A 23,201-nucleotide genomic window follows, 5' to 3' on the forward strand; every position below is an offset into this window, starting at 1 on the left:
CTGGTCTCTGAACTGGCAACAAAAGAGGATCTGGGAAAAATGAAATCAGAAATAATTACTCAGATAACAGCAAAGATTTTGCTCATGGTGCAAGACATGATGAATAAATCTAGAGAGGACACAGATTAAAAAAATAGAGGAGCTGAGGAACATGATGGAATCCCAACACAGGAAACAAATGGAATCCATAAAACAGATGCAAACAGATTTCCAGGAGATTAAAAACTCCACTGAAAGTCTGCGCAGCAGAATGAACCAATGTGAGGATAGAATTTCACATATAGAAGATAAGATTGCAATTGGTGACCAGGAAAAGAAAAATTGCTTTAAAATTGTAAGGGAACATGAGAAATCAATCCAGCAGCTGCTAGACAATGCAAAGCAGAATAACATAAGACTGATTGGAGTCAATGAAGAAAGAGGAGAGAGTGCAGATGACATTAAAAAAACTGTTCACAGAAGTGATGGCAGAAAACTTCCGAAGGAGGGGAAAGAACTTGACATACAGATAAGTGAGACATATAGGACTCCAGCTAGCCTTAAAAAAAATCTACACATAGGCATATAATAGTTAGGATTCCAGAAATCCAACAGAAGATCAAAATTTTACAAGCAGTGAGAGAAAAGAAACAAATCCCATACAAAGGAAAGCCCATCAGAATCACAGCAGACTTCTCAATGAAACCCTCAAGGCAAGAAGAGCTTGGAGTGATGTATTTCAAGCCCTAAAGGGAAACAGCCTCCAACCCAGATTGATGTACCCTGCAAAACTATCTTTCAAAATTGATGGAGAAATAAGATACTTTCATGATAAGGAGCACCTCAGGAACTTCATGAATACCAAACCGACACTCCAAAAAATTTTAGACAATACCCTAGGAAAAGACAATGAGGATCACAACCCCAGGAAACCCAGCAGAATGAATCCATTGGGCGTGACAAATTAAACACAAAGGGGGAGAATCCAACAAAAAGAAAAAGTCATGACTAGGCTTTTAAAACTTTTGATTTCATCTCCCTAATGAGTGTATAATTCAATCATATTATTGTACTGATTAGTATTTTTCTGATTCTAGAGTTCCACACCATTCCTTGTGCTATACTGGCTATTTATCATCTTCTTATGTCTACATTTTAATTGGGTTGTCTATTAATGAGCTCTAAGAATTCTTTGTGTATTCTGGTCATAGGTTATATGCATTGTAAATATGATCTGTTTAAGGACTGCTTTTCATTTTAATGATGTCATTTAAAGTTCTAAATATTGATGGAATCTCATTTATCAATTTTTTTCTTTTATACATCATGGTTTTTGTATCCTGGGTAGTTCTTGCCTACCCTGAATTCATAAATATTTTCCCTTATAATTTCTTCTTAAAGTTTTATACTTTTAGGCTTTCTTATTTAGGTTCATAGATCCCTTCAAGTTATTTTCATGTATGAAAAAAAGGATTGAGGTTAATTTTTTATATACGGATACCAGGTGTTTTAGTGCCGTTTGCTGAAAACACTATCTCTTTCTCAGTTCTTCAAGTTTATATTCTATAAAATGCTAATGTTAAATAATCTTTCAAAACTCAATGGACCATATATGTGTGGTTCTATTTCTAGATTCTCTGTTTTATTCAAATGATCTCTAGTCTTTCCTTACACCAACACTGCCTTGATTACTGTAGCTTTAGAAGAAGTCTTAAAAGTGGGTGCTAAACGTCTTCCAACACTGTTTTTGTTTTTGTTTTTAACTTTTCTAGGTCCTTTGTACTCCTACATAACCTTTAAATTTCAATATCCAATTCTTCATTTATAGCAAGTATACACAGACCTGAATTTTTATATATACCTTGTGTTTTCTAATCCTGCTAAATTCAAGTACAAGTTCTAGGGGCTCCTAGAGATTTCTTAGTATTTTCTCTGTAGATGATCATTTCATCTACATATAAAGATTTTGCTTCTGCCATGCCAATCCTATCCTAGTTGTGTCATTTTATTGCCAGACTCTTTTGCTGGGGACTAGGTTTCAAAGTTTAATGGACAGATGAAGAGTAAGCATATCTGCCCTTGTTCCCCACCTTAAGGAGAAAGCATTGTATCTTCTCCATTTATATAAGGTGTTCTCGCTGGAAGTATGGACTACATGTCTTTAATCTGTTGAGAAGTTTCTGTTCTACTTCTAGTCTCCTGATAGCTTTTACCATGAACAGCTGTAGAATTTAGTCCAATACTTTTTCTGCAACTACTGACAGGATCATATGGCTTTCTCCTTTCCTCTGTTAAAATGATGACTTCTAGGGGTGGATCTTCCAATGCTGAACCAACACTGCCATCCCTATAACAAAACCACTTTCTACATACTGCCAGATCTGACTTCTAAGAGTTTGTTTTGTTAAACAAATTTCTATCTATGTTCATACTTTTTTCTTCTATTATCTTTATCCAGTTTTAGGATTAGCATAATGTTGAGTTCCTAAAAGGAGGGGAGAAGTGTTCCTTCTTTTTTCTGCTTTAATTGTTTGATATAATTTATCAGTTAAAATGTTTATGAGCCTGTTGTTGTCATATAGGTAGGTTTTCAAGCTAGGAATATACTTTCTTTAATAGGTGCTATTCAAATTTTATATTTCCTCCAGAGTTAGTTTCATTAATTTGTCTTCCAAGTTACTTCTTAGAAGTTGTCAAATTTATTTCAAAAAAGATTTTTGTAATATGCTTTCTATATCCTTTTGAATTCTGTAAAATCTGTGTTAATGTCTCCTAGATCTTAATATTGTAATTTTAAAAATGTATAACTGATATTGTGTAACAGGAAGAAAAGGTCTAAAAGAGCAGGGTAATTGGGAGGGGTAGGGGAAGGGAAAAAAGGGAAAGGAAAAAATATGAGAAGAGGAAAAAAAATGGAAACAAGGTCTTTTCAAATAGGGAAGGGTGGAGGGGGTGAAGGGAGGACAAGGGAAGGGGAAAAAAAATAAGAACCAAGAGACTCATATAATGGTACAAGATCCCAATGATGAATGTAACTGTATTTTATACCGAAAATGTACCAATAAACTTAATGGGGAAAAAAAAATGTAATAAATAAATAAATAATAAAGTTTATAAATTAGGCATAATAAGAGATTGACAATAAAATAGAACAACAGTAAGAATATGCTGATACTGTTACAGTTGATCGATACCTCAGATGGCTACTGAATAACAGGCACGTAGCATATACAGTGTGGATACACTAGACAAGGGAATTATTCATATCCCATGCTGTGTTCTACCCAGCTCCAATGAGTGCCATTCGCATAGACTCATAGGTCTGGATGCAACACATACACACACACACACACACACACACACACACACACACACACAGATTTTGGAACACCTACTATAATCAACAAGATAGGAAATGAATTTATTTTAATTTCAACATGAATTTGACCTGATATCTGATTTTATTTTGTAAGGTATGTAAATCAGGAGCTGGCAAAATAGGGCTCACTGGCCCAATGTGATCCACTGACAATTTGTATAAAGTTTTATTGGAACAAAGCCATGCTTATTTGTCTATGGCCGCCTTTCTGCTACAACAGGGATGAGAAGTTGTGAGACAGTATGACTTGCAAAGCCTTCAGTATTTACTGTTTTCCCTGTAGGGAAGGCAAAATCTTCTTTATAATCTAAAGCATAGGACATACTTATCTACTTTGTTAAAGGAGAAACATGTCTCATTGCTTCTGAGTTTTAACTAATGCCCAGTAATTATGTCTACCCACATGGGAGGGTGCTAGCTGCTACAATTATAGACAATTAGAAACAATTACAGTGTTATAGAATGATTTTATTAGAGGTATGGAAATAGATTGATTGCATGAGAAGAAAAATTATAGGGCTCAATTATTTATACCTATAAAAAATCTAGAGGCCCTTCTCCAGATGTTATATCTTCACATATGTAGAATAGAATTCACTTAAGTCCAATTAAGTAGCCTCTGTCTCCAAGCCCCAGATGTTTACACTCATCCTAGAGTCCCCTCATCTAGTGTTGCACACTGAAAGCAAATAAAATCCTTTTCCAAACAGGCTGGTTGCTTCATCTCAGCCCAGCACCAGGCTCATCCCCAAGATCATCCTCTGTCCCCAAAGCCTTAGAAGCCACACACCATCCAACACCAGGCCCCAGAGAAGTGACTGCAGTGTGCCAACATGCAAAAGCACTCGGTCCACCCAGTGAAGGGATTGGGGTAGAACATAGAACAAATGTCATGGGGAGAAGGGTAGCTGATCGGACTTTTCTCAGTATTGAGTATTTGGCGACATTTTTCTTCTTTTTTCTTTTGTTTCTATTTTGGCAAATATTGAGTGAACTGATGCTATGTGGAGGAGCAGGTCTGCTGTTGTCAGGGAAAAGCCCAGGTGATTTTGCCTGTCTCTGTCTCCCTCACTGCCCTAGGGGAGGTGGACTGTAAAGAAATCGGAGACTGCGTCCCAGGACCAGGAGCCGCGTCCACAGACCTGTGCCTGCCCGCCCTGGATTACCTCAGGCGCTGTTCACAGGTACAGAGAGAGGCCCACACTCAGCTCCAAGCCCCAAACCTGCCTCAGAGGATGTTCCTGGAACACGAGCCGGGTCTCCTGCTGAAGCCCAGGAGAGTCATTTTCTGCTATTTATGAGGAGATTAACACTTTGACTTGATGTATATTTTCCATAAAGAAAAACTAATAATGATAATAGACTAGGACACATGATTAGGCCCACACAGCGCTGAGACTTCTCATTCCACTCAGACCTATGAATTACCACAATCTTTTTCTTTGCCTGAGCTTGCTGGGGAGGGATCATGAGGTCATGGGCAGGGTTCCTGCTGATACTAGAAAGCGGGTAGTGGGATTCTGTAGAAAGGAACATGTCCAGTTAAGATCTAGTAAAGAAATCCAACACTTACCAATGTGAACAACGACCTTCAGGACAAAGTGTTGGATTTGCTTTGTTCTTATCTGCCTCAAATACTGAACAAGCAAGACAGTGCTCCCTCCGCTTGGGGTCAGTAACAGTCTTTCTCAGAGGTCTTTGTTATCTTCTTGGGCTGTGTCCCAGGCCTCTTCTGGCCTCTGTCTAGCCCTATGTCCGTGGTGACATTGAGTCCCAAGACTTTAGGAAGGACAGGTGGCCCTGACTGCTTCCTCCGGCTGTCTCCACCAGGCCCCATGATACCCTTCCACCCTCAGTTTTCCCTCTCACTCAAGGGCTCCAGCCACACCGACTTCCTGCCCCATGCTTATCACTGCCAGGGCCACTGCTGTGCTCATTGCCTGGAGTCCCTGCCCCAAATCCCCAGACACCATGCCGTATCTTCCGGGTTATGCTAGAAATGTCTCCTCCTCAGAGAGACCAGGCTACAGGACCTACCACCTCCCTGCCAGCATACCACAGTCACCTACTTGTGTACCTGTTTAGTTTTTCCTGTAGCTTTTATGTCAGAAATTTTAATTTTGTGAAAGGATAGTGGTTTATAAGACCCATGGGGACAGGAATTTCATCTGTCTTGCTCTCAGCCATTTCCCTGGTTTCTAGAACAATGTGGATGTGGCAGGCATCATTTTATGCCATAAAGCTATAAGGAATCTTGGGCTGGGGGCTCTGTAGCATTGAGAGGGGAATAAAGAACGCATGCCACCCTGCTACTGAGACCTCCGTGTCTCCCATCTTGCCTGCCCATTTCTCCAGTTACTCTTGCGCCTCTGTTTCCTTAGAGATTGGCTCAGGAAAGGGGAAGCCAGACCCTGACAATGCATTCGTCTCAGGGATTCCCCATAGGCAAAAGTTCTTGACATGTCCATGGCTCCCTTGGTAGGGTGTAGAAAGCTTATAAAACTCATGTAACTAAGGTCCTGAAAAAGCATCCACAACCTTTTTCTCACCATTGAGTCCTGTTTCATCTGCTCTGTGCAATGTCTGTCATTTGTAAGCTACCTTATAAATCCAAGTCACAAATGATTAACTTTTAAACTTTCATACACTGGCGCTTTTCTGGTTTCCCTGGTCCCCTGCACTGGTGCATAGTTTTATTGTCCTCTAACACCCAGAGTGCAGCTTTTTCCATATAACTGCAGTATTAGGGGTTTTTTTTGTACTTTTAGTTATTGGCCAAGATCTACAAAATGCCCTTGAAGCCAATATTCCTTAGTGGACGACTTGCCAGCTTGCCTCGAAGGCTTCAGGAGCAGTCGGCGAGCAGTGAGGATGGGATCGAATCAGTCCTGGCTGATTTTGATGATGACACCGGTGAGTTAACTGATTTGATTAAACCAGGTTTGCTATGGTCACAGCCCCAGAATCTTAAGCCTTAAATTAAATAGCTCACAGTTCATAAAAGTAACCATTCTTTTTTATTTTTATAACCAATTTAGCTAAAGTTTTACCAGGGACTTTCCAAAAACATCACTTTATAAAGCAATACATCTAAACCTAAGCTTTTTGATGTACTTTTCCAGAGTTCACTAATATAGTTTCAAACTCTGAATTATTAAGAATCTAGCAAATTGGAATGAAGTTACTTTATGCATTGGTACCTAAATTGGCTAGTAATTGTCTTTAATCGCATTTAGCAAACACAAAGATCATGTATTTACTTCTTACAGGACTACTTACTTGGTCAGAGACGAGAGACATTAACCCATTACAGAAGAGAGGGATGTATGACTAGTGAAGCTGAAAGCTTGGGAAAAGAATAATTTTAAAGAATTTGTTTTAAATTAGGATCCCTGTAATCTCATGAATCAGGGTTTAATCTGCTTTGAGTAATTTTCAGGCTGTCTTTAGATAAGAATAATTTTTACTTAGCATTTGAAACCTCATATAATTATAAGCAGAAGCTAGTGTTGATTATCTGTAATATATTCTTGTAAAACAGTTATAAATGCTTATGTATTGGAGTGAGCATTTCTTCCTTATTTGTACAAAACATTAACCTATTTTTTTCTAGAAGGCATATTTGTCAATTCAGTTCAGCCAAGCCCCTATCTAAAATTTCCCGCCTTAGCAATTCATCAAGGAGTTTAAAGATGTAATTATGTATGAAACATAGTAGATCAAAGAAAAGAATGAAAGCAAAAGCTCTAAGTTAGTATTCAAAACTAAACAAGGGCTGGGGATGTGGTTCAGAGGTAGAGCACTTGCCTAGGATCCACAAGGCCCTGGGTTCAATCCCCAGTACAACCAAAAGGAAAAAAAATACTGTAAACAATTCTCAACATTGATATAATTTCAGCTATTACTCCTCAGGCTTCCAAAGGCAAATGATTACTTTTTACCCTTTCTGGAAATTTGAAATGTATACAAAACTAGAAAGAATATATAAAAAAAAAAAACCACATTTTCAAAAAAAAAAATAAGACCTAACTGGAAAATAATCAGCCTTGAAAACTAGAGATCAAAAATGCCAGCCCCAATCAGCCTGTCCTTGTCTTCCCTGACTAGTGATGGCAGGTATGTACAGAATGTAGAAAACTAGACAGAATGGGGTCCCCTGCTTCTGGCTACTATCAATTTATGGACAATCTCAGACCATGTGGGTTTTTTTCCTCTCTCTGCCCCTCTTCCTTCCCTTTCTAAACCAGTTTTACATATAAATTATAGCATTTTACATATACAAGTATGTGTCCTTTAAAGATAATGTAGGGGACAGTGATCACCTCTATTTCCCCCCTTAGTCCTTCTTTGTGTGCTCTTTGGCTGGATCTAAAGGCCCGATTAATATAAGAGCTAATTAACACAAGAAAAGCAGATAGGCATGGTGGTACTCACCTGTGATCCCAGCACTCTGGGAGGCTGGGGCAGGAATTGCAAGTTTGGGGCAAACCTGGGTAATTTAGTGACTTAGCAATACTCTCTCAAAGAAAGAAAAAAGGAGGGGGCAGAAAGGAAGGAGACAGAAAAAGAGCTGGAGATGTAGCTTACGGTGAAGGCCTTGGGTTCAATCTCCAGGAAGGAAGGAAGAGGGGAGGGAAGGAGGGAAATGAAGGAAGGAAGCGAGGAGCATAAAAGTTCTATTATATTTATATGCACATGAGGATCTTCACGAGAGAGAGAACCCTGAAGAATGAACACAGCTTGATGCTTTTATACATCTTGGACAACACATAATAAATTTGTGAAGGAATGACAGGACAAATAGACCTCTGGGCTAGGGGAGTTAGCTCCAGGGATATTATTACTGAGAGGGATGGGGGCAGAGTAGACACTAGTGGGAGATGCAGATTCCTTCAACAAGTGTGTTTAGTCAGGCTCATTATACTTCCAATTACCAGCCTCTTGATCATGGTTTTCCTTTCTTCATAAGTGAAGGATATAGGAATCTGTGTTGTTGTGTTGCATGTAGGGAAAGACAGACCAAGTGGTCCCGTCTGAAATTACAATCCCTCAAGTGATTTGAGCTCGAAATGCCAAATACCAACGTGGTGGCGTGTTTTTGACTCCTTCCATAACAAGTATAATCACAACATTCTTCCTTACATGAAAATCAAAAATAATGGACAGTAGATTCGAGATCCCCAGGGGCTGGAGTGAGGGCAGGAGGGGAGCTGCTACTCAGTGGTTACAGAGTTTCTGGGTGAGGAGATGAAAAAGTTTTGGAAATAGTAACGAGGGTTGTGCAACAGTGTGCATGTCATGAACGCTACCCAATGGTACATATAAAAATGGCTACAATGGTATTTTGTTATATTTACTACAGTAAAATTTTTAAAAAGATTAAAGTGATAGAACTAAAAGAATATTCCGCCATTAACTCCCAAGAAATCTGACACCCCTTTCAACAGAGTTTACACATCATATCACCTTTTTATTAAAGGGAATAAGGAAGAACTTTGAGCGGTTGTTTCCCTCGCTCTGTTAGGACACGGAAGTCATAATCGGGCCATACCTCCGTTCTGAGGACTGACTTCCGGGTGATGTCACAGTCTGATCCACACAGTGTCTAATTGGGTCTTGCAACAGTTCTTCCCAGTGTTTGACTGGATTGCATACAGGTCTGCTTTCTGGTCTCCAGGTCTGATAGAAGTCTGGATCATCCTGTTGGAGCAGCTGACAGCAGCTGTGTCCAACTGTCCACGTCAGCACCAGCCGCCGACCTTGGATCTACTCTTTGAGCTGCTGCGAGATGTTACCAAAACACCCGGTAAATGGCGCTGTGTCTGATTAGCGGGAGAGTTACTATACATAAACCTTTTTTCCAGGAGAGCATTCCTGTGGATATCCACCTGTGTTCACTGTTTCCTAGACTTCATTCAGAGCTTCACACATCGGGGATGCTCAAGCAATGTTTGCTGCATAGCTGTGAAGGTCGAGCTATGTCCCTGTATTGTTGGTGTCTCTTCTTACCAGTCCACTTACCGATGTTGCTGGTCAGGTAGTTGGGCAGTGTTGGCACCCCACATTAATCGGGCTGAGGCTGGGCCCATCTGTCCCTGTGTCTCTATGCCAACTGGGTCGGCCATGTTCCATGGTCACAGTCTTCCTCCTCTTCCTCAGCCAAATCTACCAGGACAGGGTCTGGACCACAAGGCTGTCAGCAGGGCTCACAGGTCCCCCGCAGACAAACAAACCACTCACAGGCTCATGTCAGGGCGTCTTGATTGTAGAAAGGTCATGAATGATTAGAATTGGGGAAAAAAATTTAATACTTACCTAGTAGAACGAGTTAATCAAGTGTGGCATACATATTTCTTTATTCCAGTTTTCCCAAGGCCAATGAAACTTTTTATAGAAATGTTTTTACTAACAGAATCAGAATGCTAAATGAAACCACTAGTTCCACAGAGAGAAGAAGGGGTCTATGTTCCTCATTATGGTGCTTTGATAAATGATACTGTTTCAAAATCCATAGTGAAGTTTATATTGGAATTGTTTGAGAAAAAAAGCACAGTAGCTACTCTTACATGTTAGAAAGTTGGAAGCCTTCCACTGAAAAAAAAAGTATTTTATAGAATTAATTATATGCCACTATTTCTAAATCTGCTTCACTAGTAAGTGCCATTTTTCTGTTTTCACATTAATTGCCACTAAATGTGTATGAAGAGCATTTAACCTAATAATTGTCCTAATAATCTATCATCTATGAATAATAATGAATAAAAAATGTATATGTGTTTCTTGAAACATCTTGAATACTTTTAAAAAGTTATGAACACCTTCAATGGAAAGCAGCCAAGTAAATTATGGTAAAGAATATAAATATTTAGGCATTAAAATTAATGTTTATGAATAATACTTGATAGCAATTGTTTATAAGGCATTATGTTAAAGTTTGTGTACAATGGAGTGCAATCAACTATATAAATGAAATTTTATACATTTAAAAATACACATACCCATTCAAAAATTACTGGAAAGAAATACATCAAAGTGTGATTATGTCTGTGGGTAGGGGTTTTCCTTCTTTATAATAAACATATAAATTACCTGAGAATATAAGGGTACCTTGCTCTTAAAGTAAGAATTTAAAAACCTGTTAACTCCTATAAGGAAGCACAAGTATTTTCTTTATAGCATTATCTACAAGCAAAGCATTACATATCTTAAATGTCTATCAGTAAAGGAATGGATAATTGTTGCATACACATACAATAAAAATAGTATGTGGCAATAAAAATAAAGAATATCTAAATTTGGTGATCAACTGCAAAACCAGGTTTATATTACCCCATTTAGATAAAAGTAGCTTTAAAAACTTAAAGCCAGTGTGACAACATGCACACATAGTCCCAGCTACCGGGGAGGCTAAGGCAGGATTGCTTTAGCTCAGAAGTTCAGGACCAATCTAAGCAACATGGTGACAACCTGTCTGTTGATTGATGGGTTGAGCTGTATATTTTTTTATGTTCCATTTAAATGTATCATTTTTAAGGGATGTTTTCTTATAGGTATCTGTGTTTTTACAACTAATGACCAGGAGTTGATCAAGTGATATTTTAGCTTTATCAATACTTGATTTTTTTGTAAAAGTATGTTCATATATTACTTGTATAACTGAAATCATGCAGAAACAATAAAGAAAAATGCCACCAATATTCTCCAATCACAGCAAATTCTTTTTCCCAGAACCTTCTGTGGGAAAGAGGATATCTTTCAAGAGAGACCCGTGATGCCACACCATGGCAAAGAGCTTCCTTTTTGAGATTGAGATCACAGTTTGGACACTGACCTTTCTGTTTCAGGACCAGGGTTTGGAATCTATGCAGTTGTTCACCTTCTCCTTCCTGTGATGTCCCTGTGGCTCCGCCGTAGCCATAAAGACCATTCCTACTGGGATGTGGCCTCTGCCAACTTCAAGCATGCCATCGGCCTGTCGTGTGAGCTGGTGGTGGAGCACATCCAGAGCTTCCTGCACTCAGGTAGCCCTCGGGCCAGAGCGGGTCATTCTGGACATCACCATAATAGGCAGCATTGTTGGCTAAAAGTGCTTAAAGAATACTGCATGCAGAAACCATTGTCCTGGGAATTACTAAAATAGAATTACACAGCCAGTGCTAGCCATCTAGTAGTGTGTGTGTGTGTGTGTGTATTTTTTTTTTTTTTTTTGGTACCAGGGATCGAACTCAGGACTTCCTGCTTGCAAGGCAGGTGGCAGAACCACTGAGCTAAATCCCCGGCCCTGTCTAGTAGTATATTACCAAAGGGAAAAGTAATATTCATGTGCCCTCTACAAGATTGTCACAATACTCTATACATATTGTTGAAAATAAAGTTCCTAATAAGCAGGTCTAGCATAGATCTCCATTAGGAGAGGAAAGTCAAGTTTAAGTACAGAATAAACTAAAGAATAAATATCACTGTAGCTGTGGAGTACAGAAGGGCTGTATCCTGCTGTCCTGCTTCACAGGAGGAGGCTAAGTGAGGAAGGTCGTGTTTTAGAAAAGGCTTCAGTTATGGGCAAGAAGTTGCTTAACAGGCTAAAGATGAAGAGAAAGTTTTAAGACCTGTGGCACCTTGAAAAAGATGTGGAAATGTGAGGTGGAGAGTATGTGGACATCAGATGCAGAAGGACAGAGAGGCAGGAAAACATGTCTGTTTTGGTACCAGTGGGTCTGCGCTTGTGAAGTGCACATTCTTAGTCATGATCTGCCCTGGGGGAATCTGGAGGTTGGGATCAGGAGAAACATGGCTGCTGGGCACGGAAGTTATAAATAGAAGAGAAGGACTTACGTCAGAGGAAGAGGTCCCTGGCCAGAGAGCAGAGAGAAACTAAGAACATTGACCTGGAGGGCAGTCACAAAGCAAAGATAAGGACCTGTCCCTCTACTAAGTGTAATAAGGACAAATTCGCCCTGTACCCAAAGACTGCTAAGGGAGAAAGGAATAAGTAGGTCACCAAGGCAGGTGGTGACTGTGGCGCTAGAGGTGGATGTTCTTGACCAGATCAGTGCTTCACACAGCAAAGGACTCTGGAGGGTTCTCTTGAAAATTGCTTGTGTGTTGTCACAAGGACCCAGGGAGAGAACGCAGATGCAGTCCTTAAATTAGGCAAATAGAATGCACTCTCTGGAAGCTTAATTTCCTCTAGTCAGTGCAGTCAGGAACCAGACTGAAGAGTGTGAAGAAGTGGTAGGACCGACTAGAGATTTTGTTTTCCAAGAGCATTTAATTTAATTTAATTTGGCTCCTAGTTGGAAGGAAAGTATGTTTTAATTTTCCTTTTTTTAAGAATTTAAATTTTTTTGAGCCGGGGATTTAGCTCAGTGGTTTCACCCCCTGATGCTCAAGTGCAAGGACCTGAGTTTGATCCCCAGTACCAAAAAAAGAAAAGAATTTAAATTTTTTACCAACTAACATTTGGGCTATCTAATGTATTCCATTTGGTTTAAGTAGACAAATTATATGTTAAACTTTGGAAAACATATATCAACCTACAGAAGTCAGATGTTTCATCCTGCTGTCGAAGATATGGTTGAAACAGCTACAATTGGGTACAAATCCAACACACACTGTTTTCCTAGGGGCTTTGAGGGTATCATGATTTCCCTCAGTTCCCCCAGATATTTACATACTTTTGTCACTCAGACTCTCATCTTTTGCTATAGATGGCCATTTCCACCTATTCCTTCACACCAGAGCTAAGTGAGACCTTGTCTTTGCTTCTTCTGTAGACATCAGGTACGAGAGCATGATCAACACCATGCTGAAGGACCTCTTTGAGTTGCTGGTGGCCTGTGTGGCCAAGCCCACAGAGACCATCTCCAGAGTGGGCTGTTCCTGCATTAGGTGAGGAAAAAGCTTCCCTGGCTTTTCACAAAGTTGAATGTTTTACCATAAAATCCGAGGAAATTAGATTATCTTTTGCAGTAGCAAGCTACTTTTTGGCTTGCTTTTTATAAGTAAAAATGACCTCTGAATAAAAATGACTGTGTGCTATTAAGTCTTCATTTCAGTGTCCAATTAGCAAATATTTATTCCATAAGGCATTTTACACAGTACTCTAGGGCACAGAACATGATGTAAACTAAGAGCCCAATTCAAAATGATGTAACAGAGAGAGGATCACGTAAAAACGGCAGTCGGGGAGACTAACTGATAAATGCGAAGAAAGGACAGGAAGTGTGGGGAGTGGACAGTCAGCAGAAGCTTTGCTGTAGTAGGATGACACTTGGCAAGAAGCTCCAGGGTGATAACCCTTCGATAGATGGGGACTTCCCGAGCAGGCGAACAAAATGATCAAATGCAGGTAAGAATGGGAAATGACAGTAAGAAGGGTTTTGTTTTGTGTATATTATTTGAAGAACAACAGTGAAAATGGGGCTAGAATGGAGAAATCGGTACAGAACATATACAGTCACACATTCGAGTCTAAATTTGAACATTGACCTATTTGTAATGGAGACCCATTGCTATTTCTGCATTAACTAGTACCTTGACAGTGGAACATACCTGGACTGAAGGCAAAAGTGATAATCAGGGACAGAAGACACACAGGAAGCTGCAGAATATGATCGTGCATGAGTCTTCAAGGCCCTAAATTTTGAGGCACCAAAATGTATGGACTCAAGACTTGTTTCTTTTGGCAGGTACGTGCTGGTGACAGCGGGGCCCATGTTCACTGAGGAAATGTGGCGGCTTGCCTGCTGTGCCCTGCAGGAAGCCTTCTCCGCCACACTCAAACCAGTGAAGGTAGGCTGCTGGGAGGAAAGCACCCAAGCACATCTGTTCTTCCTTAGCCCCTGGTGCTCGTCAAGTCAGGCACCTGCCCTCTGCCTGCCTCCTCACCATGGGCAACCACACATGAAATCTTGGCATGGGTGGGGAGAAAGAAGTTGCTGGGTCAAGACTTTTGCCCTATGCATAGTGACAACACCGGATCCCGGGCTAGCCTGGCATCATGAATTAGGGTGCATCCTGTGAGCAGCACCTGTTTCTCCCTAGGACTTGCTGGGCTGCTTCCACAGTGGCACCGAGAGCTTCAGCGGGGAAGGCTGCCAGGTGCGGGTGGCGGCCCCATCCTCCTCCCCCAGTGCCGAGGCCGAGTACTGGCGCGTCAGAGCCATGGCCCAGCAGGTAAGGGCTGGAGGTGCATGCTGGGAGTCCTTCCTACAGGTGCTGGTCACCACTGCCTTTCCACCACATCCTGACACACAGCAAGTGTGCAGATGGCAATGGAACCCTCTTCTGATGTAGACTGGCAGTGGAGAAGAGGAGCAAAGAATCATTTTACGTCTCCGTATTGTTTCCTCTCTTTCTCGGTCCCAAACCTTCCTCCTATATTCATTCTAGAGTAACCTGCTAATTCTTAAAAGATTTGGAAAGAGGTTTTCTTAAAAGTAATATAATATCCAGGGGTGGACAACAAGCCACTTCTCTGCTGGAAAACAGCTTCCAGAGATCCTAACCCTAGCCTCAGTAAAGAATTAAAGAAGCAGAGTTTAAAATAAAAGACGGTTTATTTGAAGGTGGAGAAAGGGGAAGAGAGAGATGGCGAACAGCTACTCTGGACAAGTAGGGAATATTTGAAAGTGAAATACGTGTGAGCTTTGGTCCCCAGCTTTTTTTTTTTTCCTGTACCAGGGATTGAACTTGGGACCTTGCACATGCAAGGCAGGTGCCAGAACCACTGAGCTGAATCCCCAGCCCCTGGTCCCCAGCTTCTTGTATTGGGCTCCTTCTCCCTGTGTAGGCGCCTGGAGTCTGGGTGGCTCCCTGGCTGTCTTTGCTGCTCCCCTTGGATTCCTTCTGGCCATCAGATGACCTTTCCTATCTTTTGGTGGTGGATGAGTAGGGGGCTTATGGAAAGGTAGTTCAAAAATTAAGGGGAAGTGTGCAATTCTTACGTTAAATGTGTTACCTGGGACCTTCTTGAGCCTGATTTCTTCCTCTAATTGCTCAAGTCTAAGTTGTAGAGGCAGAAGCTGCCTTTGAAGGATTCTTTATTCATTTTTAATAGTGCTCAATGAGGCCTGCTTCCTATCCTTTTCCTACCTATGCCGCCCCTGTCCTCACAGTACTCTACTATTGCCAGAGGGATTTTAAATCATGAGAAATGAAGTCCCTTGGTTATTTTTTTTTTTTTTTAGTCACTTCCACCATTGTCTAGTGGAGTAGCATGGCCACATTTGTAGTGCGGACAGGAGAGCCCTAATTAATTTCTTATGTCTGCACTGGATGGAAGATGATGCCAAATAGACATCAACATCAGAGATGATCTTTTACAAACATAGCTCCTTTTTATTTGCTCTTAATTAATATTAAATGTCAGAGCTTGCTATTGGGACTGTAATGAGCTGCCATGTGGTGGGAGCAGTGTTATTAGTATTAGTGTCAACAGCCAACATTCACTGTGTACTCTGTTCTAATGTTTGCATGTGTCCTACACATTTATCAATTTATTTAATTCAACAAACATATGAGGTAGGAAACCACTGTCATCTTCACTGTGTAGGGGAGGAAATGGGTCAGAGTAAGCCCTGGCCAGGGCCAGCCAGCTCATCCCGGGGGAGTTGGGCAAGTGACGTGGAACCCTGAGCTGTGCCTCTGTCCACCCCTGCAGGTGTTCATGTTGGACACCCAGTGCTCGCCCAAGACTCCAAACAACTTTGACCACGCCCAGTCCTGCCAGCTCATCATCGAGCTGCCTCCCGACGAGAAACCGAACGGACACAGCAAGAAGAGGTGAGCAGCGCTTAGAGCATGCATGTGTTCCCATCTCTTGCTCATTTTCAGCGAGCTTCGGCCAGGAAGACTGAAAACCTTTGTGGAGTCATTTAGTGAAGGTTATCGTAGACATGGTTCACCTTTTAACTAAATTTCCGTACTATGCATTTCATGTATATCCAGTTGGTTGAGCTGCCTTAACACATTGCACACTGCGGGTGACTTAAACAGCAGAAATTTGCTTCCTCGTGGTTCGGAAGCCTGGAGGAGTTAAGAGGCTTTCTTATGAGGTTTTCTATTGACTTATTGATGGCCATCTTTTCTGTGTCCTCACATGGCCATTCCTCTTCATGTCTCCCGGTCCACATTTCCTCCTAGACTGAGATTCACCCTAATGACTTCATTTTGACTTAATTACCTCCTTAAAAATTGCCCAATGAGCAGGGTGCGGTGATGCACACCTATAATCCCAGAACTCCAGAGGCTGAGGCAGGAGGATTGCTGTGAGTTCGAGGCCAGCCAGCCTGGATTATATAGCGACACCCTATCTCAAAAAACAAAAAAAGACCTCTGTCCAAATACAATCTGAGGTCCTAGCATTTAGGACTTCAACATATGAATTTGGAGGAGTCACAGTGCTGCCCCTGCGATCATACATATCTTGAATTATTTCAATGAGAAATACATAATACTCTTGTCAGGAGATGAAAAGATTTGTGCGAACAAGTTTCATTCCAGGAGAATTGTTCATAAGTCAGATTCATTCATAAACCAACAAAGTGAATCTTATACAGTACACCTATGAAAGTTTGCAACTCAAAAGTTTGTAGGCAGGGACTTACTGTACTATCATCTTGTCTAAAAAATGTTGTTCCTAGAGTGGGCGTTGGAAGCAGTGACTGGCATTCCCCATTGTAAACTTCTGGCCCGCTAGCAGTAGTAACGATAGTGATAAGTTCTAATCCGCACCTCTGCTGTGATGGTAATAGGAGGTGTGGAGCCTTTGGGAGGAAGTTAGGTCATGAGAGTGGAACCCTCGTGAATGGGATTAGTGCCATGGAAAGAAGAGCCCGGAGAGTCCCCTGCCCTCTTTCTGCCATCAGAGGACAGAGTAAGAAGTCAGCTGTCACTGGAATCCCACCATACCAGCCTCCAGAACTATAAATAATCAGTCTCTTTGTTCATAAGCCACACAGTCTATAGTATTTTGTTATAGCAATGTGAGCTAAGAAAGTCGTTACTTCAGTCCAACAGCCGCTTTGGAGAGCAGTTTGATTAATATAAGCTGTTGACTAAAAAAATTAATACCTGAAAATTTCACTCAAGTGTTTGGTACATACAAGAGAATATGTGGAAGGTTAAAAAGTTGTGAAGCATCAGTAGAAGTTAAATTTTCAAAATAGAGCTTTACCAATATCTCATGTGCTCTTCCAGCCTCTGCTTCCCTCAGTGTCCACCACTAATTTTTACAAACCAAAGATTGTGTAATCATTTCACATCTTTAAACATTGATCTGTTTGGAATTTCAGTTCTTTTCCTACCTCTTTTTAATTTTTTTATTTTCAGGAAGGGTCTTACTAAATAGCCCAGGCTGGGCTTAAACTTGTAATCCTCCTGCCTCAGCCTCCTGCATGCTAGAATTACAGGCATACGCCATCATTCTTGGCTTCTTGTTCTACTTCTTGTTCTCTTTCTATATTTCTGATTTCTATTCATCCAATTCTTCTTGTGAAATATTTTCAAAGTAAAAGTAGAAAAAAGAAATAATGGGCTGGATTCAATCAAAACCAGGCCTCTTGCATGTTAGGTAAGTGTTCTCCTGCTGAACTAACCCCAAACCTGCGGAATTCAATGTATAAATAAAACAGAGGATAAATAGAATAACCTAAGCATAACCTAATATTCTTATGGTTTAAAAGATTTTTTTAAGATTTTAAAATACATCAACACGTGGCATAAACTTAGCACTTTAAGAACTATTTACATACTCACCGTTGTTAGGTAAAACACAAAACCACATTAAATTCCTTGTGAGGACCACTGGCCACTGAGCCAAAAGACATTCCATTCCATTTTGTAAGCGGACTCAGCCCTGCTCTTGTTAACAGAGGCAATGTGTAGTTTGGTGTTTGGTCAAGTGAATCTCTAAAGGGCTATATTGAAACTTTCCATGGGAAAAAGACCTAACATAAAACCAGATTGCAGCACTTAAAGAGAAATGTGGGGTTTTCAATAGTTTTGACATTGATAGCCCCACACTACTATCTTAATTACATCTTTAAGATACTCTTTACCCTGTAGATCTATTTATTGCTGATACTTACATTAGTGTGTTTTAAGTTAACCACTTGCTATGCAATTAATTTCCAAAGTCCAATCAAAAGGCTGGCATGGCTTTTGATCAGAAGCAAGGATGTAGTTTACAGTTCCCTTCTGAAAAGTATGCTGAGAAGGTTAAAACTCAGATACAACGAATTGGAAAACATGTTGAAATACTTGAGTACACTGAATTGGAACATTATTTGACTTTGTTTGAGCTCTTTTCTATCTCATCAGCATAGATAATTGAAAGTTATGTGCCAAATCATTTCACTTTTTCCATAATTTCCTGAAATTTTGATCTCTTCAATATTGCTTCCTCTTTCCCTTTGTTCTCCTGTTGTGCATCATTTAGCTGGACCTAAATAAAGGAGATTTTCTGTTCTAATTTACCTGCACGGTTAGCAGCTAAATCCTAAGGCATCAAAGAGAAGATGATGGTTGAGAAAGACACCCCACAACTCAAAGATGGCTTTTTATCCACCTTGCTTTGGGGGCTTGCTGGAAAGGGACTTTCAATTTCTCAGGGAAGGAACAGAAAATACCCTGGTGGGCTAAGGGCTTTCTCCCTTCAGAGGGCCGATCAAACACCCTGCTCCAGGGCTCCAGAATGTCAGAGCCATTCCTCAGGCTGAGCACTTCCTCCTGGCAGTGGTCTGTCTAGGTGGCCTGCTCCAGAACAGGTCTGCTGCTGTTTGGTCTTTTGTGGAGACTTCCTGAGTGCCACTCTCCCCAGACATTTCCTCCAGCACTTGGGCCAAGAAGATAAACAAGTTACTGCCCTGTCCACGAAGACATCGGTGTGTAGTGGGGATAATGGGCCAGTGAACAGACCTGTGTGACCAATGAAGGATTCCCCTCTTAGTTAGGGTTCTGTAGTTATGAACTGGAAGTACTAAGCCAAACTAGTAGCTTTTGGAGCCCTCTTCTTCAAGAGAATTCATATTCCAGTTTCCTAATGCCTTAAGTATGTTTGTTTATTTTGCAGTACTCCAGGGCCTTTGCACTGAGCTCCACTACCAGCCTATTTTTTAATTTTTTATTTTGAGCAGGGTCTCACTAAGTTGCCCAAACTGGTCTTGAACTTGCAACCCTCCTGTGTCGGCCCCCAGATTGTTAGGATTAAAGACCCTCACCACCAAGCCCAGCTGTGAATGCCTTAAACAACTTATCAAAAGTTGCTTGCATAGGAACTGAAGGGAAGAGAAAATAGGTACAGAGTTTCTGTTGGGGAGATGGCCACATTCTAGCAATAGTGGCAATGGTTACACAACGTTATGTTTAATCTCACTTGAATTGTATACTTTAAAATAGTAAAATTATATATATATTTTTTACTACAAGTTATTTTATTTTTGAATTTGTTTTCCAGTATGGGGGATCAAACTCAGGACCTTGCTATTGCAAGACAGGTGTGGTGCTGCTGAGCTAAATCCCTGGCCCTTAACTCATTTATTCTTTTAAAGGTTACTGGTTTTGAATGCCAGCCCTTTATTACTCTTCTTTGCGGAGACTAATGTGCTTTCCCTCAGTGACAACTACATAGAGGGCAAATTGGCTTTTAGATTTATGGAAGGATTTTAATTTTGTTAGGTAAAAAGTACTTTTTATACTAATTGTAAAAATTGTTAAATTCAAGGTCATAGATAAGAATAAATCAAAAAGTTATTATTAGTTGGACCTTTTAAATCAATGTTAGTAAGAGTTGCCATGATTATCTAGATACAGGAATTCATTGGCAGTATAATGACATAAGCTAGTTTTACAAAATTCTAAGAACAATGAAAAGAACATGAAACCACAAACCCAAAACATTGGTGAATTAAAATGTTTGGAAAGTGTAGCATCTAGAATTGAAATTGTCTTCTTAGTACAAGAATCAACCAAACAAAAGGGGCTGAATCACCAAGTTGCATCTGAAGCTCCCCAGTCTGGGTTGTGTCCTGCTCGGAGGGAAGTTGTCGTGAGCAAGTTGGGGCTGCTCCTCAGCCAGGTGGCTGAGCCTGAGGTCCTGGGGGGACTGTTGTTCTCCCATCCCCCCTTCCTACATAGCTGGCCCCAGGAGCCCATGGCCATGTCTGCAGACAGGGAATTGGAGCATGAGTCAGGGCTGCTTTCTCCCTCCCTATGTTTTCAGAAGGCTATGGTTTACACTGTCGGTTTATTTCCTACCATGGCAATGTTAGCCCCCTAAAACCTCCAGCCTTAAAACATCTCAGAGTTTGATTCTCTTCTCTTACACATGCTGCCAAACATTCAGATTTGACATAAATATACCCAAAGCATTAACCCTTAATCCCAGAAAACTGCTTTGCTACCAACACCAGTCTCTAATGACTTCAAAACACTTCAGTGATGGGAAAAGGCTACTTAAAATTGATAGCACTCAGAATTTTTTACTTGAACTTTTATGAACTTTTATTACTCATAACTAGAGAAGAAATAAAATGTGCCATATCTCATAATTGTGCCTATTTTTAAATTTTTTGTAAAGCTTATTTTCCTAAGGCTTGGTGATAATCGTTAATCAAGTAACATAACTTACCTTCTAGAGAACCTGGATTTTAAGAAGTGCTGGCATTCTATTAAGTATAATTAAAATGGAAATTTTCCCTTTTTTAAAAAGAAAGACATTGGAAGAGTGGTTTGTAAGTGTGCAGCTGTTCTGAAATGGATAATCAACCCCTTTTTTTGGCTGGAAGCGTGTCTTTCAGGGAAATCGTGGTGAGCTTGTTGTCGCATCAGGTGCTGCTCCAGAACCTGTACGACATCCTGCTGGAAGAGTTCGTCAAAGGCCCCTCTCCTGGAGAGGAGAAGACGGTGCAGGTGCCAGATGCCAAGCTGGCTGGCTTCCTCAGGTACATCTCCATGCAGAACTTGGCGGTCATCTTTGACCTGCTGCTGGACTCGTACCGGACGGCCAGAGAGTTTGACACCAGCCCAGGGCTGAAATGCCTGCTGAAGAAGGTGTCGGGCATCGGGGGCACCGCCAACCTCTACCGCCAGTCTGCCATGAGCTTCAACATTTACTTCCACGCACTGGTTTGCGCCGTGCTCACCAACCAAGAAGCCATCACTGCTGAGCAAGTGAAGAAGGTCCTTTTTGAGGATGATGAGAGAAGCACAGATTCCTCCCAGCAGTGCTCATCAGAGGATGAAGACATCTTTGAGGAGACGGCCCAGGTGAGCCCCCCACGAGGCAAGGAGAAGAGGCAGTGGAGGGCGCGGATGCCCTCGCTCAGCGCGCAGCCCGTCAGCAACGCCGACTGGGTGTGGCTGGTCAAGCGGCTGCACAAACTGTGCATGGAGCTGTGCAACAACTACATCCAGATGCACCTGGACCTGGAGAGCGGCGTGGAGGAGCCGCCGGTCCTCAGGAGCGACCCGTTCTTCATCCTCCCCTCCTTCCAGTCCGAGTCGTCCACCCCGTCCACTGGTGGCTTCTCTGGGAAAGATACACCTTCCGAGGACGACCGGAGTCAGGGCCGAGAGCACCTGGGCGAGTGTCTGGGCCTGCGGGTGGGCAGCGGGGATGTGCTGATGCTGCCCCCCAGCCCCAAGGTGGAGAGGAAGGATGCCAGCCGGAAGAAAGAGTGGTGGGAGAATGCGGGCAACAAGATCTACACCATGGCGGCTGACAAGACCATCACAAAGCTGATGACTGAGTATAAAAAGAGGAAGCAGCAGCACAACCTGCCCACCTTCCCCAAGGAGGTTAAAGTGGATAAGAAGGGCGAGCCACTAGGGCCCAGGGGGCCGGACTCCCCGCTGCTTCAGCGTCCCCAGCACCTGATAGACCAGGGGCAAATGCGCCACTCCTTCAGTGCTGGCCCCGAGCTGCTGCGACAGGACAAGAGGCCACGCTCAGGCTCCACGGGGAGCTCTCTGAGTGTCTCCGTGAGGGATGCTGAAGCACAGATTCAGGTACCTCTGAGGATGCAGGAGGGAGGCTGGGTACCAGATACCCGAGGGGTCCCCTTGCAGGGCATGCATAGACCCTAAGGTGTGCTAGAAACCAGTGGAGGATGTAAACCAAGCTACCTTCAAAGTGAGAAGGCTGCCTGAGCCTAAAATGAAAGCTCTGCTTATATCTATACATCTGTGTGAAACTAAAATTTTATCCTCAGGTAACTTCAGAAACTATTTTTCTATATTGTAATACATAAAGAATTAGAAGCCCATGTATTTAAGACAAACCTGAAGCCTATAATTGGCATTGAGTCCTTGGCTTGTCATTTAAAGATAGCACTGAAGAAATTCTATTGTTCTGAAGCATTACATAAAGGAAAAAGGCAAAGTGAATATTATTTTGTGGGTAGACTGACAACTTGTTCTCAGCTCCAATCTTTTGGACCCATCCTAAGCACATGAAAATTCTTCTTCAGCAAGTGTGGAATGTGCCTATTTATCACAGTTGTAGTATTTGTAGTTCTATGGTACATCAAAAATGAGTTCAAGAGGAAAACAGCATTGATAATGTTCAGTTTGAGAAGAGATGGGAAAACAGAAAATGAAGGATCTAGAGAAAGTTCTTTAAAAAATAATCTGAATGAGTATGTTGAATTGTAGATTTCTGTCACAGGAATAACACATAAAAAGATCTGGAACCCTGGGTTGCTATGAACCTATCCAATAATGTATTGTTAGAATGAACATAAATTTGGAATTAGCATGAATCTGTCAAGATGCCTTATTTTCCTTGAAAGCACCTTGAACATCGATGTAGACTTCATAATACAGAATCTGTAAGAATTATTCT

General features: G+C 41.4%; 1 protein-coding gene across 4 annotated transcripts in view; it reads left to right on the plus strand.

Moving 5' to 3' along the window:
* Arfgef3 (ARFGEF family member 3) overlaps window positions 1-23,201 on the plus strand; it is a 162,607-nt gene that overhangs the window by 126,598 nt on the left and 12,808 nt on the right. For all 4 annotated transcript variants that reach the window (XM_021259354.2, XM_021259353.2, XM_021259356.2 and 1 more), the window contains 9 exons: window positions 4,439-4,542; window positions 6,127-6,271; window positions 9,036-9,164; window positions 11,203-11,379; window positions 13,132-13,246; window positions 14,047-14,149; window positions 14,402-14,533; window positions 16,020-16,141; window positions 21,145-22,366. In XM_021259354.2, coding sequence (XP_021115013.1) covers window positions 4,439-4,542; window positions 6,127-6,271; window positions 9,036-9,164; window positions 11,203-11,379; window positions 13,132-13,246; window positions 14,047-14,149; window positions 14,402-14,533; window positions 16,020-16,141; window positions 21,145-22,366 — 2,249 coding nt within the window. The remainder of the gene's footprint in view (window positions 1-4,438; window positions 4,543-6,126; window positions 6,272-9,035; window positions 9,165-11,202; window positions 11,380-13,131; window positions 13,247-14,046; window positions 14,150-14,401; window positions 14,534-16,019; window positions 16,142-21,144; window positions 22,367-23,201) is intronic.

The sequence above is a fragment of the Heterocephalus glaber genome, unplaced genomic scaffold (genome assembly GCF_053883595.1).
Source record: "Heterocephalus glaber isolate CG9 unplaced genomic scaffold, H.glaber_assembly_v1.0 deba00001550, whole genome shotgun sequence".
In the NCBI taxonomy this organism is placed as follows: Eukaryota; Metazoa; Chordata; class Mammalia; order Rodentia; family Bathyergidae; genus Heterocephalus; species Heterocephalus glaber.